The 17,496-nt window shown below is 46.1% G+C and overlaps 2 protein-coding genes across 12 annotated transcripts in view; one reads left to right on the top strand and one right to left on the bottom strand.

Annotated features, from left to right (window-relative positions):
- Window positions 1-3,491, bottom strand: part of PRLR (prolactin receptor) — a 240,297-nt gene extending 236,806 nt beyond the window's left edge. For 8 of the 11 annotated variants that reach the window (XM_053292102.1, XM_053292098.1, XM_053292101.1 and 5 more), the window contains exon 1: window positions 3,317-3,489. The gene's annotated coding sequence lies outside the window, so the exon portion shown is untranslated. Of the gene's footprint in view, window positions 1-2,672; window positions 2,750-3,316 lie in introns of those variants that run through there. The other 3 variants (XM_053292106.1, XM_053292094.1, XM_053292095.1) reach the window with 3 other exon arrangements.
- Window positions 2,476-17,496, top strand: part of SPEF2 (sperm flagellar 2) — a 228,601-nt gene continuing 213,580 nt past the window's right edge. The window contains exon 1 of the mRNA XM_053292083.1: window positions 2,476-2,524. Coding sequence (XP_053148058.1) covers window positions 2,491-2,524 — 34 coding nt within the window. The 5' untranslated portion in view covers window positions 2,476-2,490. The remainder of the gene's footprint in view (window positions 2,525-17,496) is intronic.

The following is a 17,496-nucleotide window of genomic DNA, read 5'->3' on the forward strand; positions in this document are numbered from 1 at the left end:
CATCTCATTTATTTATCATTTCTCTGTGTAAACCTCCCTGTGCCATTTTTGGAAGGGTGGTATAGAAATTGAATGAATGAATGAATAAATAAATAAATAATGCTTTTTGTGTGTGATGTATAAGTAGGACAATTTCATACATTCTGATAAGTACAGCTTCTTAAAAACACTAAAATCATGATCTCTTTCATTATGCAGTGATAATGCCTTGCTGTCTAAGAAACAAGGCTTTTATTTTAACCAGTTCTCCAAAAAACTGGCAGGACTGGGCCCTTCAAATGGTGTGGTCTAACCGTTAAGTGTTCATCAGTCCTATGACCACTAGAGGCTTTTGATGTGTGTGTGTCTGTGTGTGTGTGTGTGTGTGTGTGTGTGTGCATGCACAGGTAGGCTGACAGATGCAATTTCTATTTATCTGACGCTTGTGGGGGGGAAGTTTGTATTTTGTGTATTCACTAAGAAATGAGAGTTCTGGTTCTTTAGCAATCAACTAACACACACTAATTAAATGCATCAAAATTACTGACCAAGACTAAGTCCTCTTGAGGATAGAGAAAGCAAGCAAGCAAGCAAGAATGAAAGATTAAGAGCAGTGACAAGGACTAGTTGTGAAACTGTGTCAGAGGAGAAGGGACATTGACAAGGATTGAGTGAAAAACAGTGTCTGAGGCAAAGGAAATCTAGATGGTTAAAAAGTGACAAGAACACAGGGTGGGGGTGGGGAGAGCCTAGTTAGCTATGGGCCAGGTTGAGGCTAGTAAGAGGAAGCAGAGTCAGTATAATTGTCCTTATTCAAGTTAATTCCTAATCCAGGCTAATTCATATTAGAGATGTAGGAAGAAGAGGGGGGCAAAGGGAGGGGGGAGAGATTTGTTAAAAACGGAAGAAACAGTGACAAGGACTAGGTGCAAAACTGTGTCAGAGATGGAAAGGGGAGGGAGAGAGATCCTAGTTAGGGGACAGGTCTAGGCTAGGTAGATGAAGTAGAATCAAAGAAAATTTGAGATACCACAGTCTATAGAACTGTGGTTTTTAGAGATATGCTTGCACTAAAAAGACACCTGTAAGAGTGTCTAGCACTAAGAGATAATGTACATTGCATTAATAGTTCACTGAGAACTCCCGATTAAATAGAGGCAGTCATCAGATCAAGCCGGGGTCTGTATTGCCCTAGTCACTAACATTCTAACTTAGAATCACTGGAAAACAACCAGACTAGCTAATACCTCCCAAGAGAAATTATAAGAAATTAAATTGTTTCTTATAAAAGTCCATTTTCTCTTCTATAAGACAAATCCTTTTTTTAAAAAGAAATTAAATTTGTTGACAAAACAATTACACATCAGACAATTTCTCATTGTATGTATGTATGTATGATATTTATACCCTGCCCCTTCTTCCAAGGAACTCAAGGTCATGTTCCCTCATTGTATCTGCACAACAACCCTGTGAGGTAGGTTAAGCCTAGAAGCAGCAAATGCCCCTCCTAGTCTGACACTCTAGGCGCTACACAGCACCGACTCTCTGGAGTACTAGTATGCTTTGTAAACCCAATCCTGAGCTGGCTTAGTAACATCAGGCTGGGAGTTCCCTGGCTGCCTGTGAGCTATCTTATAGTTATCAATACTCATCTTTTAAAGGAAAAGACCTTTCATACTTCAAAAAGCAGGCACTTGTTTTTGAGTGGATCTAGAGCAGACAAAGATTGGCTGCTTTGAAAAACACATAAAATATAGTACAGAGCCAAGAAAAACAGAATTGATTAGAATTCTAAAGCGTTTAGATTGGATAATTCCGCACTGTTGATGAGAAAACAAACAATTTTCAAAACATATGATATGTACAGCAGAGTCAGCATACATTATGTTATATACAACATACAAGATGTATTTAACACACACATACACACACATCATATTGCTATTTAGTTTTTCACTGTTCTTTTGTAAGGAAAGTGAGTGGCTCTACATGCATAAGGTCTGGCCTACACACATGATGAAATATCATACATGTCCATGCATGAATCTTGTATGTAGCTCCATCATGTAAGATGAATGCACACAAATATGTCATTGTACATACAAGCAGGAAGCAGCAATCAATTCACTTCAGTAAGCCTACACAATTTTCATTTTTACACACACAATGAGAAATTGTCTGATATGTAATTGTTTTGTCAACAAATTTAATTTCTTTTTTTAAAAAAGGATTTGTTTTATAGAAGAGAAAATGGACTTTTATAAGAAATAATTTAATTTCTTATAATTTCTCTTGGGAGGTATTAGCTAGTCTGGTTGTTTTCCAGTGATTCTAAGTAAGAATGTACAGTGTGGCATGTGTGTGGCGTATGCGGCGCACACGCACGTTGGCAACAGGCGCACGCGTGCCGTGACGAGCGCATGCGTGCTGGTATTGACGAGAATTCCGGGCAATGACGGGGGCAGGGGCGGCAGGGAGGAATGCTGCCGCCCCCCCCAACTTTGTTCCTAAATGCAGCACCGGAGGGGGAAGAGCGGCAGGAGGGGTAAGTACTACCCCCCCCGCCCTTAAAGTTAGACCCCTCTCAGTGCCGGACGGCGCTGCGGAGGTTCCGTGCACACCACTAGCTGCAGGGTGTGTGTGTGTGTGTGTGTCTGCAAAGGTTCCCCGCCCCCGCCAGCTTCTTAATTTACCACTGCAGCTTGTCCCGGGCTGATTTGGGGGCCCGTTCGGGCCTGCAAAGATCAGTGTGGCAGCCATTTTGGAGGCAGCCATGCATGCTCAAATGGCTTCTGCAAGGCCTGGCAAGGCCTAGGGCCTCGCAGGGGCCATCTGAGCATGTGCAGTGGCCATTTTAAAGTGCCAAAACCAAAATTTTTATTTGTTTGTTTGTTTGTTTGTTTGTTTATTCAATTTCTATACCACCCTTCCAAAAATGGCTTAGGGCGGTTTACACAGAGTAATAATAAATCAGTCAGATGGCTCCCTGTCCCCAAAGGGTTCACAATCTAAAAAGAAACATAAGATAGACACCAGCAACAGTCACTGGAAGTACTGTGCTGGGGGTAGATAGGGCCAGTTACTCTCCCCCTGATAAATAAAGAGAATCACCACATTAAAAGGTGCCTCTTTGCCAAGTTAGCAGGGGTTTGCCAAGTTAGCAGGGGTGACTTTATAGGCACCAATGACTTTATAGGCACCAATTCTCAATGTATTTATTTCCTACCTTCCTGCCAAAGCATCAAGACAGTTAAGAAAAACAGTAAGATAAGCAATGGCCAGCATCCTCACTATCCATGCAGCCATGTACCAACAAACAGCACAGAGGCACTCTTACCCCTGGACTCCCGGGCCGAAGTCCAGAGCCTCCACACCCCCTGGGCCCCCCAAATCCTCTTTAGTCTGTACCAGGTGGTGTGGTCGCCATGCTGGGCAGCCAAGCGTGACTGTGAACTGCGCTAGGCAGCCGGGCGTGACCTCAGCTTTAGATCTGACAAAAGTACTCTGGATTGGTCTAATGCTGCACAGAGATTGTTTCATGGGTTGCAAAGAGTTACTTTGAGTGTGCATGCACAGCGGCCTTCAAAATGGCCACTGCGAGCCGGGAGAGGGCCAATAAGGCCCGAAAATGGGCCGAATTGGCTCGCAGGCCAGCGAGAGGGGAAACCTTCAGAGACACCCCTCACCAGAGGCCGCCAGACCTGGCTGTAGGTTTTTGGGTTTTTTTTTTTTTTTTTTTTTAAATCTAGAACCCCGCCCCCCTTCGAGCCAAGCCCGAACTGGTTCAGCCTTGAGCTGAACTGGGGCCCAGCTCAAGATGCACAGAACCAAACAGGGCCCAGTTCAGTTTGAATCCAATTCAGTTCGAACTAAACTGGGCTTCTGGTTCCGTGCACACTCCTACTTTAGAGACAGAGGGAGGAGTGGGGAAAGAAATATGTGGGATGGGAATATGTTAAGTTGTGTGTTCAAATGTTTCTGCTAATGCATATTTGCATAAATATACCTGTTTTATATTCTTACATTATTGTGAGTCCAGTTGCTGTTTGTGCCCTCAACCCACATGTTAAAAATACTGTGTGTGTCATGGTGTGTGTGTGTGTGTGTGTGTGTGTGTAAGGGATGATGCTTAACTTGCAGTGGTGGGGTAAGGCTCCAAAGGCCTTTAGGTCCAGGCTCCAACATTACCTAGGTGCACCTCTGAAACAGTGTTCCTGATTTGGCAAGCATTTGGAGTTTCACTCTTGCCCTATTGTGCAAAAGGGGCAATTTCCACTAATCTCTCCTTTCCCCAGAAGTGCCCTGCGCCACCTGAAAAATGTGTGCGACTCTCAGGGACATATTTTTAAGGTGTACTTCCAGGGGAAGCTCAGTGAGTACCACCCCCACCCTTGCATGATAGCCACAGAGGAACTCTGGAAGCTCCCCACAGCAGGGATGTTTCCTCCTAGTTCATGACTGCACAGTTAGTAAGAACGTTGGAAAATGTTTTTAAACATTTTAGGCAATTTTGGTCTCAAAGAGACATGTATACATTTAAATGATTAACTGGATTCCTGTGTTGCATTACTTATAAAACTCCATGTGGTGTACATAAATAATTCACTGTGACTAGCATTAGTGTACAGAAGTAACCACATCATACTCCCCTCCTCCATGGACTTGCTATTATACACATTACTAGAGCAGTGGGGAAAGCATCAAGCACACCACGATGGTAACACAGAGGGGAGGGGAAGTGGCTTGTTCACATGACCAAAAGTAGTTCAGTTGTACTTCAGACCAAAAGTAGTTCAGTAGTACTTCAGTAGTACTTCAGTAGTAGTACTTCAGACCAAAAGTAGTTCAGTTGCTTAAAACAAAAAATTCACCACAATACTACATCCGTCTATCATCTATATTCTCAGTCTCGGCAAAATAATACATAGAGAAATAAAAATGTAATTTCCAAAGAGACTTTAATAAGAACATACCACAGTCCCACACATCAACTTCCAACTATGACAAGCACAACATTCAAGTTTTTAAAATAAATGGACCTCAGCATATTCTATTTTGTTGCATAAATCTTTAAGTTTCCGCAGAGCAGATGTACACTTAGCCACCTTACATGTGCAATGCTTTTTATAATCCAATAAAAGACAGTAGATTTTCTCAAATTGGGTCCCGGTTATGATTCTAGAAGAAATATCTAAGATAAAAATAGTTGGAGACGCAGCTCCAGCATGGCATCGACGCTTAGCACCAGCAACCCTATCGACCACTAGGGGCATTAGGGGTAGAGACAGCCAGTAAGGGCATTCCTGCTCTGACTACAGTTTATCTACCCTGATTCCCTTTTGTTAGACTAAATAGTCTCGGGTTTCATTCTCTCACCTGGAGAGACAGACTTCCTTCTTCTCACTCCCTTCTTGCATGTAGCTAGCAATTAGGCATGTCGGCCTTAATCGATCTCCTTGATGGAGTTACTAAACCAACTACTTTATTTGGAACTTTAACTCCATGTCTCCAGACAATATTCATTAGCAGTGCTCTCCTTACCTGTGCACTTTCACTGCAGCTGGGGTAGATGAAGAAATCTCCCCTCCAAGCTCTCTATTAGGCATGTGCACGGGCTGGTTCGGCACCTCCTCTGGGAAGCAGTGAACTGGTTCAGGTGCTGGCATTCGAGCTGGCTCGATGGGGCGGAAAGCAGTTCCCTTATGGAGCTGGTAAGGAGCCCCTTACCTGAGCTCCTTACCTGTTCCTCCCTGCCCCTCTGCTTTTCCAGGTGTAGTGTCTGCTCCCCAACTGGCCACGTGAGGCTGCGGCGCTGTTCCCTACAGCCTCCATGTGGCGTCAGCACACAAATGGGGCACGCTGGCCATGTGTGTGCCGATGCCATGCGGAGTCTGCAGAGAACAGTGCCACAGCCCCACGCAGCTGGTTGGGGACTGGGAGCCGTGCCTGCAAAAGCAGCAGGGTGGGGAGGAGCAGGTAAGGAGCTCCTTACCGGTTCCTCAAGGGAACTGCTCCCCACCCTGCCAGCCTGTGCAAGAGCCGTTCATGCACACCTCTGCTCTCTAACAAAAATTTCCCAAGGAAATGTATACAGGGAGCATTCTAATATATAATAGAAGACACCCTCCATTCACTGTTGACCGCATATGCACAAACAGTTGTCAGCTGGAATCTCTGCATACCTGTCTTTCAGCAATGCTGTGGGTATGGACTGAAAATAGAGGCTGGTGAAACTCACCCTCAGGGGACAAAGAGTCACATTGTGCAAATACTCTTACCATGATGTTTTGTTTTTTTTTTTTGGTTTTTTTTTTGAAAAATGATACCATCATGAAAACCTTTTGATGATGTTCAGCTTCTTTTATGCTGTTTTTAATTTTTAGCCTACTTTCTGAATGGAAGAAGATACATGGAGGACAGGTCTATCAATGGCTACTAGTCTGGTGGCTGTGGGCCACCTCCAGGCTCCTTCTCCCATTCAGGGGTGGAGGCACCATTGGGCCAATGGGTTAAAAGAACCCAGGCCGCTGACCAATCAGAGGCTGCGAGAGCGGCCCCGACACGCCCCCCGCGTCTGACGTCAGACACTGGGAGGCTAGTTTAGCTCCTGAGTAGGGGCTGTGCGGCCCGTTCGGGAGCTAAACAAAGGCTGGCTCTGTGTTCGCAGCACCAACCAGGAGCAGCTCTTCCCTGCAAAGGCAGGGAAGAGCTGCTCCTGGTTGCGCGCTGCGAACACAGTGCAAACCTAAGTAGCTCCTGAAGGGGCCACACGGCCCCCACTCAGGAGCTAAACTAGCCTCCCAGTGTCTGACGTCAGACGCGGGGGGCGTGTCGGGGCCGCTCCCGCAGCCTCTGATTGGTCGGCGGCCCGGGTTCTTTTAACCCATGGGCCCAATTGAAGAGCCGCTCCTGGGCTGCGCTGCGAAAGCAGCACCAGCCTTCGTTTAACTGCCAAAGGGGCCATACAGCCCCTTTGGCAGTTAGAGGGCAACTCTCCCCTCTCTGGGCCGAACGGAGCCTCAAGGCTCCGTTCAGCCAGACCACGTCCCTGCATCTGACGTCAGATGCAGGGGTGTGGCTAGCCCCAGCGTCTGACATCAGATGCAGGGGTGTGGCTAGCCCCAGCGTCTGACGTCAGATGCAGGGGTGTGGCTAGCCCCAGCGTCTGACGTCAGATGCAGGGGTGTGGCTAGCCCCAGCGTCTGACGTCAGATGCAGGGGTGTGGCTAGCCCCAGCGTCTGACGTCAGATGCAGGGGTGTGGCTAGCCCCAGCGTCTGACGTCAGATGCGGGGGCGGGGTCAGCGGGGCCGCGGCAGCCTCACACAGGCCGCTGGCGGTCCCATTCTGCGACTGACCCATTGCTCCAGTAATGAATGTAATACAGCAAATACTGTACTGTGTGGTCGGTTCCCATATCAATGCTGTCCCTCTGGGAAGTAGTCATATCATAACCCTACTAACACATGTTCTCCCTGTTATACACATTACCTAAAGCATTCAGTGGTGCCAAGTGACCACCACACCTCCAAGGCAACCTAAGTATCAACCCTAAGATGTCTTAAAGTCATACTTACTTGCATATTGGGAGAACATTGCTTTGTTTTCCTGTATTCCTTGATGCAACCTCTGGCACTGCTAGGTATTTAAAAGATCCTGGGCCACAGAGTCTGACCCATGTCCACCACCCTACCACCCCCAATATTTTTGTATTTATTTCTTGTAGCTCCTCCATACAGTTTTTCCCCTTTTCTTTTGGGCTTTGCATTATGACTTTGCATTTGGTGCTTTTTCGTGCAAATTGATGGCTCTGACAGGCACTTTGAAATTCAGATAAAGTATGCATTCAAGTCGGTGTCGACTCCTGGCGACCACAGAGTCCTGTGGTTGTCTTTGATAGCATACAGGAGGGGTTTACCATTGCCTCCTCCCGTGCAGTATGAGATGATGCCTTTCAGCATCTTCTTATATCGCTGCTGCCCGATATAGGGGTTACCCATAGTCTGGGACACATACCAAGCAGGGATTCAAACTGGCAACCTCTGGCTTGCTAATTAAGCCATTTCCCCACTGTGCCATTAGGTGGACTAGTTGAAATTCAGCTACCCGGTTGCTATACTGAGCTAGAAAATGTTCTTAAAGTTAGCAGAAGAGCTGCTAAACTGCAGCAAGGAAGCTGTCTCATGCTCTGCAGCCCACCCAAACACAACAGCAACAACCTCCTGCCAGATCCAGGGCACCCAGCAGATCACTGGGGGCTTGTGCCCCAGGGACGAAGGGCTAAAAATGCCCATGGTTGAGGGTCTGGAGGGGAAGCATTCCTTGCCTCCTTCTCAAGGTCACAGACTATATTTGATTTGGGGGGATGGGGGGCAGGGAAAGAGTTGGAAAAGTCAACCAGATTTTGCACCAACCTTGGTGCACTGATTGATGGGAGGGTACTGTCAATGACAGCACTAGGAACCTCAGAGTCTGGGTCGGGTCCACGTTTGAGGGAGATGCTCAACAAGTTGACCTCTGGTGGGTCCCCTCCTGCCTGGGTGGGGGCTCCTCTCCCCTTACCTCTCCCAGGCTCAGGGCTCTCTCATTCTTGGTGGACCAGCAGCAATGGCATTCTAGCTGCCAGAGGCTGCAGCACTATATGGGGCTTTGTGGTGGATTAGGTGTTGCCCCATTCATCAGAGAGAATTCCTGGGCATGACTGTCAAAAGGTGAGGGGAAGGGCATTTTAAAGGTGTACTTTTTGGGGCCAAGATTGGAAAGAGTGCTTGATAGTGGAGCTGTTCTTTGCACAGGAATGGTTAGGAACATTTCACCAAAGACACAAAATCAGACATAATGCCAGCAGAGAAGGCGGGGGGGGTCTCTTTGCCCCTAAACTTCAATTCTAAACCCAGAGGCCCACTACCATTCTCACTATGTCAGAGGAGATCCAGAAAGGAGGAGAAGGTGTTTACTGTTTAGAGGTGTTTACTGATTAGTCTCTCTATTAGAGAGCGAATCTAGCCAATCAGAAGAACTGGTGCAAGAGAAAGGGAAGAATATGAAGCTGGATATACACGTATATCCAGTGCATTCTCCTTCTCCTCTTTCAACATGCTGACCTTGATGACTCTGAGCTAGAGAGCGTGGAACCTCCTGCCTACATGTGAGCCTGCCTGGTACTTTAGATCACCCTTAGATGCCCTGCTCTCTGTCTCGCCACTGCATAAGATCAGATGGGCAGGAAAAAGGGACGGGGCTTTGAGGTTGTGGTGCCAAGATGTATTTATTTTATTTTATTTTTTTATGTGGTGCCAAGGCTTATTATTTATTTTTCTTTCCATGTAACCTGCATGAGCACTTTGTTGAAAAGCAATTTATATATATTTGTAGCAGTAGCAGTGTTAGTAGTTTGTACTGGTTTTAAAAGTTCCATTGAGGCTGTTCACACAACTGAAAACTGGGTAGGATCCAGTGCTCCCAATTTTCAGTTGTGTGGAAACGAACAACGAGGTAGGAGGAGAGAGAAGTGATTGTTTCTGTGGGAGACTGGAGTTGGGTAGGGCAGTGCTGTGCTACCCAGATGTCATACCCAGCATTTGACCAAAGTAGGAGGAAAAGCTGTCCGACCCAGCTCCTGTCTCCCACACAGTCACTTCTTCCTCCTCCTACCTAGTTGTTTGCTTCTACCCAATCAAAAACTGGGAATATGTACAGCTCTCAAATCTGCATAGGACCTGTGTCCTGCCCAGTTTTTGAATGTGTGAACAGCCTCACTCAATTTTATTGTTTTGTTATTGAGATATCTGTAAGCTACTTGTAGTATGCAAACAGAAAAGTGGGATATACAGTATAAGTCAACAACATCCCATTAAAGCCTTATGGGTCTGTCCTAAAAACCTTCACTGAAAAAATTCTTTATAGACAGTTATAAACTCTTCATGCTATGCACACTTCGCTTCAGGATAACGTTTTGGAAACTGGCTAGTGAAAGAACCCTACATAGTGGGGCCATTCACATGACCTACTGGGCGGGCGGGCAGGCGGATAGAGGGGAGGCTTCTCAAATCTTGCCTACTCCCCAGATGATCATGCTGTGTTTGGTGGAAGTGTGGGGCTTGCTCCCACACTATCAGAGCTGCTCCATGCAGCACGGAGTAGGGCAGATTGCTCTGAGAGTGGGACCTATTGTCCTGGCCTCCCGGTATCCCACAGTGCACTGAGCATGGTGCACCGGGGGATTATCCCAGGAGACAGATGCTCTAGGCCCTCGTCTCTGTGTCAGTGCGAGCTGCAAGCAGCCAAGCCCTGGGCGTGGCTGCTCATGAGAACAGCCTCAGTGTCTCATTAATGTGTTGTGTACTCTTGGGAAGGAGCTTGTTCCAAGTTTAAAATATTTCTTCCTGTCATATCTGTAACAGTATCATCCATTATTGCAGAAAGATTATTGCAATGGGATTTGGCACTCAAATGCATCCTTGTTTCAGCCACATTTGGTAATGGATCTGATGAAACAGGATCCCTTAGAGGGATCAGTGACATTCTGTTCTATACCTGAAGCAAAACCTGCTCTAATTACTTGAGATATCAAAATGCCTCTGAATGAACCTTCCATAATTCTTTCAGATGACGCCAAAAAATTGGCTATTTTTAGTGAAAGCTTGGATCTGAGACTGGGAGCATCTGCCCAGTGAGTGATCAGCGGAAGAGGATGGAACTATGAAAGCACCAAGGCAAACCTCAAAACGATAATGAAGAGTAGCTAGGATGCAACCTTGAGAAACTGAACAAAAAGGTTAATAGTTACAAGCTGGTTAATAGTTACAAGCCGGTTAAAAAGGTTAATAGTTACCATCGGACCAGGGTGGGGGGCAAATGTCTCTGGGCGGCTGGGGTCTGGGGGGCTGCCATGGTGGCCCCTCCCCCAGGGCACCCCTTGCTCCCCACCAAATGGTGAATGAAGAGCTCGTTGGTTGGGAGTGTGAGGTGTGACCCCATACCTGCCAGCCCGCACCTTTGTTTGCCAGCTGGGTGCTTTCTTCCTCTCCCTTGCTCAAAGTGAAGGAGAGAGAGAAAGACTCACCTGGTGGATGAAGCGCTGACTGGGAGTGTGTGAAGGGCTTCATGTCCCCCCTTGTCAGGCAGTGGTCTGACTCCGAGGACTCCGAGGAAGAATTGTCTGATTCTTCACAGCCCCCTGAGGGGAACCTCCTACAGGCTGCTGAGGAAGAAGCCACTCAGTCAGAGCACTCACCTGCTGTAGAACAGCAGGAGGTTGCCGGGGAGCCGTTGCTTTCGTCAGATGGAGAGGAGCCGCGACCAAGCAGCAGACCGGTGAGCCATGTGGAACGCCGAAGAGAATGCAGAAAGAAGCAGCATGTTGGGCAACGTAGAAGCAGCTGGCTGGCTGCAAAGTCTGACAGGGATGGCATCTGAACTTGCAGCCCGAAGTCAGGCAGGGGCCTTAATTGGCTCCACCTGGGTCCTTGAAGTACTCTACAGCCAGACCGCTCCCTCTGCATCACACTGGTTTCAACTGATCACTCTTGCATGCAGGTTCAGTTCCCAGCTCCCAGAAACCTTGTGCTGTTTGCTCCTGGAACCCTGACCTTGGCCTAGATATCGACGTGTGACTTTCTCTGGGACCCTTAGACCACAGAACCGGCAACCCGACCCTTCTTCTGGCAATAACCCTGATTGGACTGGACATTGACTAAAAGAATTTATGGACTAACCAAAACTAGCAATAAACCGTGTGCAAACAGCAAATATATATAAAAATACAAATTCAGAAATTAAATAATTATATTAGGACACACATATAAAAATATAATTATTTAATTTCTGAATTTGTATGTTTATATATATATGCTGTTTGCACACGGTTTATTGCTAGTTTGGTTTTTTCTTTACATGTGCGGCCTTTTGTTACATGTTACAATTTATGGACTGGCGATTCTAGGAGGGGTAATTTCCCTTATTTCCATCCCCTGTGTATTTACTGCATTTTGGCTGTGCCGAAACAATGGCTTCACTCCTCCGCACTCCAGCAGCTGCTTTAATTCATTGCAGGAACTCATGCTACTGACACCCCTTCCTGCTGCTCATCACATGCCCTTGTGTTGGCATAAGATGCATGCCAACACGGGGCAGGCCAGCCCCAGGAAGGGGTGACATAACACCCTTCAGTCCTTCCCAGCTGGTGCTTCATTCACCAGCTGGCAGTGGGTGAGGGGCCATGTGCACCCATCCCAGTGCTGGCCACATCTTCCTGTGTCAGTGTGCGTCCGACATCAGTCACATGCCAATGCAGGGGATAGGGCTCACACATGCAGCAATGGGGGATGCTGATGTCAGCCTGTCCCTGGACCGGCAGCAAACCCACTATGCCTCTGGTGCTGGTGAACACTGGTGAACACTTATCCAAGCTGGGTCATGAGCAGCCCCCAGAGGGCAGGTCAGAACCTGAACAAAACTGGGAGGGTCCAGCAGAGAACCAAGAGCAAAAGAACAGGCCAGGAACTGGGAGTTAAAACTAAAGTCAAATGTCAAGGTTGAGTAGAGCAAAGGTCAAAGCCAGAGACCTTGAAACTTGAGGTGACAACTGAGACTAGACAGGTAGCTCTTGACGTCACTGATGTGAACATCTAAACCAAGGATAGCGGACGTGGCTCACAACAATTTTATTTGGTTCCTAGCGGGCCTAACAACGTTTAATCAAAGAGTAGTTAAAACGTTGCCTACGGTTTCACTTGCATTGAAAAGAAAATTGCTTCCCAGAGTTGTAAGAAAGAGTCTCTAGATGGGAATGCTCTCTCTCTCTCTCTCTCTCTCTCTCTCTCTCTCTCTCTCTCTCTCTCTCCATATTGCTCAGGCCACATCCTGGTTTACGTGCTTCTCCATCCCTCTGAGGCATCATTGCTTGATGGCAGTCAGTGGTGGCCCGTGAAGTTCGTGAACGCGCCTCCGGGGGGGCGGGGCGGCGGGAGGCACCTTTAAGAGTAAATTAATTCGGTGCTCACCTCCGCCATGGCGGCACCTGAACGCTGTTCGGAGTCACAACATGCCGCCCAGCAGCCCCTATGGCGGGGAAGCACCTCCGCCACTCACCTGGCTTCCACGGAGCCAAGTCTCCGCCTGCAGAGTACAGGGAAGTACCTGCCGTAGGGGCTGCTGGGTGGCAGGTTGTGGCTCCGAAGAGTGTTCAGGTGCCACCATGGCGGAAGCGAGCACCAAATTAATTTACTCTTAAAGGTGCCTCCCGCCACCCCCCCAGAGGCACGTTCACGGGCTGCCACTGATGGCAATGAATTGACAATTGATTCAGAATGTACTTCTGGTCCCATGACCAGTGGCTGACATCCTGACTAAATTTACTCGAGGAAGCCCTGTTGAAATATAGTCGTTCTTTAGACTACTACTTGAGTAATAATATTCAATTAGTCTGGATGTCAGCCACTGTTTTAAGGCTGACATCCAGAGGGGACCCTGAAACTACAGGTGTGGTGAAATGCACTTTTGATCCAAAGACCAATGTCTGGAGAACAGAGTAGGCCCTAAGCATACAGGAATAGCAGAAGGTTAAACCCTGTTCACTTCTGCTAACTGGGCATAGAGGCACCTTCGAAAGTGATGGCTCCCTTATATTTAGCAAGGGGAGAGCAACTGGCCCTAATCAATATCAGCACATCATCCCTCCAGTAGCTCTTCTTGGTGCCTCTCTTGTGTTTCTTTTTAGTTCTTTTTAGATCTTTTTTAGATTTCTAGGGCCCCTTTGGGACAGACAGCCATTTTCTTATTATCGTACCTTTTTTCTCTAAACCACATTGTGAACTTTTATGTTGGAAAGCACTATATAGTTGACAATAATAAGACAACTATCTGGCTAATAGACTGGACCCCGCACTGGCTATCCCTGAGCTAAAACCATGTGCAAAAAGTAGACTTCTACCCAACCACATGTTCTACCAATGAACATAAGAACATAAGAACAGACCTGCTAGATCAGGCCCAAGGCCTCTCTAGTCCAGCACCCTGTTTCACACAGTGGCCCACCAGATGCCTCTGGGGAGCCCACAGGCAAGAGGTATGTGCATGCTCTCCCTTCTGCTGCTGCTCCCCTGCAACTGGTATTTAGAGGTTGGAGGTGACCTATAGCCCTCAGACTAGTAGGCATTGATAGTCCTGTCCTCCATGAATTTAGGCAGAACTAAATTATAGTTCTAAATTACATAACGTAGGCAGAACTAAATTATAATATTAATGTCTGAGACAAAAATTTCAGAACTGAATTGAGATCTCCAATTCAAATTGGATCTACTATGGATCTACTATCTACTCCATTGTACTATGGAGTATTATAATCTACTCGAAATAAGTGGTATGTATGCACCAAGAGATACATTTCTGAAACATACCACAAGAAAAAAATGATGACATTTCATGTGTTATCCTAAGATACGTCCCTGAATGTTTCTTCACATATCAATGAACCTGATTGGTCTTGTGGATGACCCAAGCCAGGAGCTTGACAGCGGGAGTGCGTCCCTGTTGGTTCTGCTGAACCTCTCAGCAGTGTTTGATACCATTGGCCATGGTATCCTTCTGGACTGCCTCTCAAGTATAGGGATTGGAGGCACTGCTTTGGAGTAACTTTGGTCCTTGCTTGGGGAAAGAAGTACAGAAGGTGGTGCTGGGAGACTACTGCTCTGCTCTGTGGCCATTGGCCTGAGGGGTCCGGCAGGGTTCAGTTTTGTTCCCCCATGCTGTTTAACATTTACCTGAAACTGCTGGGAGAAGTCATCTGGGGACTTGGACTGAGTTGTCAGCAATATGCAGATGATACTCAGCTCTATCTCTCTTTGTCACCTGATCCTAGGGAGGCAGTGGATGTCCTGAATTGGGGGTTGGAGGCCGTGATGGGTTGGATGTGGGCTAAAAACCAGATTGAATCTGGGCAAAATGGAGGTACTGTTGATCAGTAAGAAAGGCAACCAGGATGAGGAGGTTCTACTGGTTCTGGATGGGGTTGCACTCCCCTTGAAAGAGCAAGTGTGCAGCTTGGGGGTACTGCTGGACCCGGCTGTGATTTTGGAAGATCAGGTGGTGGCCAGGGGTGCCTTTGCACAGCTTTGGCTAGTGCACCAGCTGTGTCCCTTTCTTTGAAAGGCAGATCTGCCCACTGTTACCCACGCCTTAGTCACGTCACGACTGGATTACTGTAACACGCTCTATGTATGTGCGGCTGCCCTTAAAGAATATTCGGAAACTGCCGCTAGTGCAAAATGCAACAGCTAGGTTGTTCTCCGGAACCTATATTACCCCCATTTTGAAAGAGCTACATTGGCTGCCGATCTGTTTCCGGGTCCAAGGTGCTGGTTTTGACTCTCCTGGTGGGCATTGGCTCCTCAGTCTCCATCACCGTTTTTAGAAAGCAAGTAAAATCTTGGCTTTTTATCCAGGCTTTTAAATGTTTTGCTTCTGCTTTGTATCTTATGGTTTATATTGTACATGTTTTTTTAAAACCTTTTAGTTAGATTTGCATTTTTATATTCCATTTTAATTCTTATGCCATTTTTATGGTTTTATATTGTTTTAAATGTTTTGTAAACTGCCTTGAGATTATTTTAATGAAAGGCAGTATAAAAATGTAACAACAAACAAACAAACCTACATACCACAGTTGTATAAACAATGTATATATACACCAGCCTACTTGCATCTTAACTTTACAGTAATGTCAGAGTTATTGGCATAAGTATTCAGGGTTGCTAGGTGATTTTCCGAGCAAGGATCCCATGTTTTTAACAATCTTCATTGTTTTCTTCAGAGAGCAAAAATATTTTTCCATTGCTGTAGTTCCAGAATGGGGAAAGTCATCCCTGTTTAATCTTCCATCATGCAGCTGCTAAAAGCACAGAAATCTCAATTCATGAATAGGGAAGGGAGATTGTGGAGAAGCAAAATGCATTATTTGCATCAGTCTTCATTGTGGAAAACAGGCAACCAGGCCTGATCCACTTTTTTCCAGAAGGGTATGCCACCTAATGGCACAACGGGAAATGACTTGCCTAGTGATCATTAGGTTGCCAGTTTGAATCCCCACTGGTATGTTTCCCAGACTATTACCATCTGAAGAAGTAAGTCAAAGAGGTGATAAGAGATGAAGAGAGCTAAGAGACAAATTAAAAATTAACAAGTCACCAAGTCTGGAAAGCACAGAGCTGAGAATTTTTAAAGAATTCAGATGTGAAAATGCTGGCCTTTTAACAAAAATATGCAACATCGCTAAAACTGGCCTCCTTACTGGAGGAATGGAAAGTCATTTATCATTATTTATTATTTATTTATTATTAAAACTTTTATACCACCCTTCCAAAAGGCTCAGAGCGGTTTACATTAAAACAACATTAAAATCAATTAATTAAAACAAAAATTATAAAACAGCATAAAACAACAATTAAATAATCAGAACAATTTAAAAACAAGTTTTAAAAAGCCGAGAAAGCTTGGTTGAAGAGATGTGTTTTCAGAAGTTTTTAAAAAGTTGCCAGAGATGGGGAGGCTCGTATCCCAGCAGGGAGCGCATTCCACAATCTCGGGGCAGCAACCGAGAAGGCCTGTCTCTGTGCAGCCACCAAATGAGTTGGCGGCTCATTTATGTTTAACAGGATTTATGTTTAAACATCACATTATTTCAACATACCATCAATTTTAAAAAATGGGACTTGGGGTGGGGGAGCTGGGAAATTCCCTTAGCCTAATATCTTTCCTGATGAATTGGGGGGAAGCACTATGGAAGCAAGAATTAATTTATTGCACATATAGAAGAACAAGCTCTGCTGGAAAAGAATCAGTATGGTTTGGAAAGTTTTACATAATTAGGAACATAGGAACATAGGAAGCTGCCATATACTGAGTCAGACCATTGGTCTACCTAGCTCAGTATTGTCTTCACAGACTGGCAGCGGCTTCTCCAAGGTTGCAGGCAGGAATCTCTTTCAGCCCTATCTTGGAGAAGCCAGGGAGGGAACTTGAAACCTTCTGCTCTTCCCAGAGCGGCTTCATCCCCTGAGGGGAATATCTTGCAGTGCTCACACATCAAGTCTCCCATTCATATGCAACCAGGGCAGACCCTGCTTAGCTATGGGGACAAGTCATGCTTGCTACCACAAGACCAGCTCTCCTTTCTAATTGTCCAGTGGTGGTAAGGAATTACACATTGTGATTACTGGAGGACATGGAGTAACTAGAACTAAGTTTTATAAGTTTTATGAAAGGCAATAGATAAACTGAAAAATAAATAAAATAAACTAGAGACTACAATAATGATACAAGTTATACAGTAGTTTTGTTGACAGCCCTGTGTTCTTTGTAACATGCGGTTCTGTGCTGAAGAATGCCAGGCAGGGATTCCGTCTGGTTTATCACAGTGACCCAGCTTAGCGGGAGACTGCAGAGATATGCCAGACACCAACACAGGCAAGCTTCTTTATATCCGGAAGTTAGAGCCAATCAGATAGCAGTCCCCAATGCC

This window comes from Hemicordylus capensis, chromosome 2 (assembly GCF_027244095.1).
Source record: "Hemicordylus capensis ecotype Gifberg chromosome 2, rHemCap1.1.pri, whole genome shotgun sequence".
Taxonomy (NCBI): Eukaryota; Metazoa; Chordata; class Lepidosauria; order Squamata; family Cordylidae; genus Hemicordylus; species Hemicordylus capensis.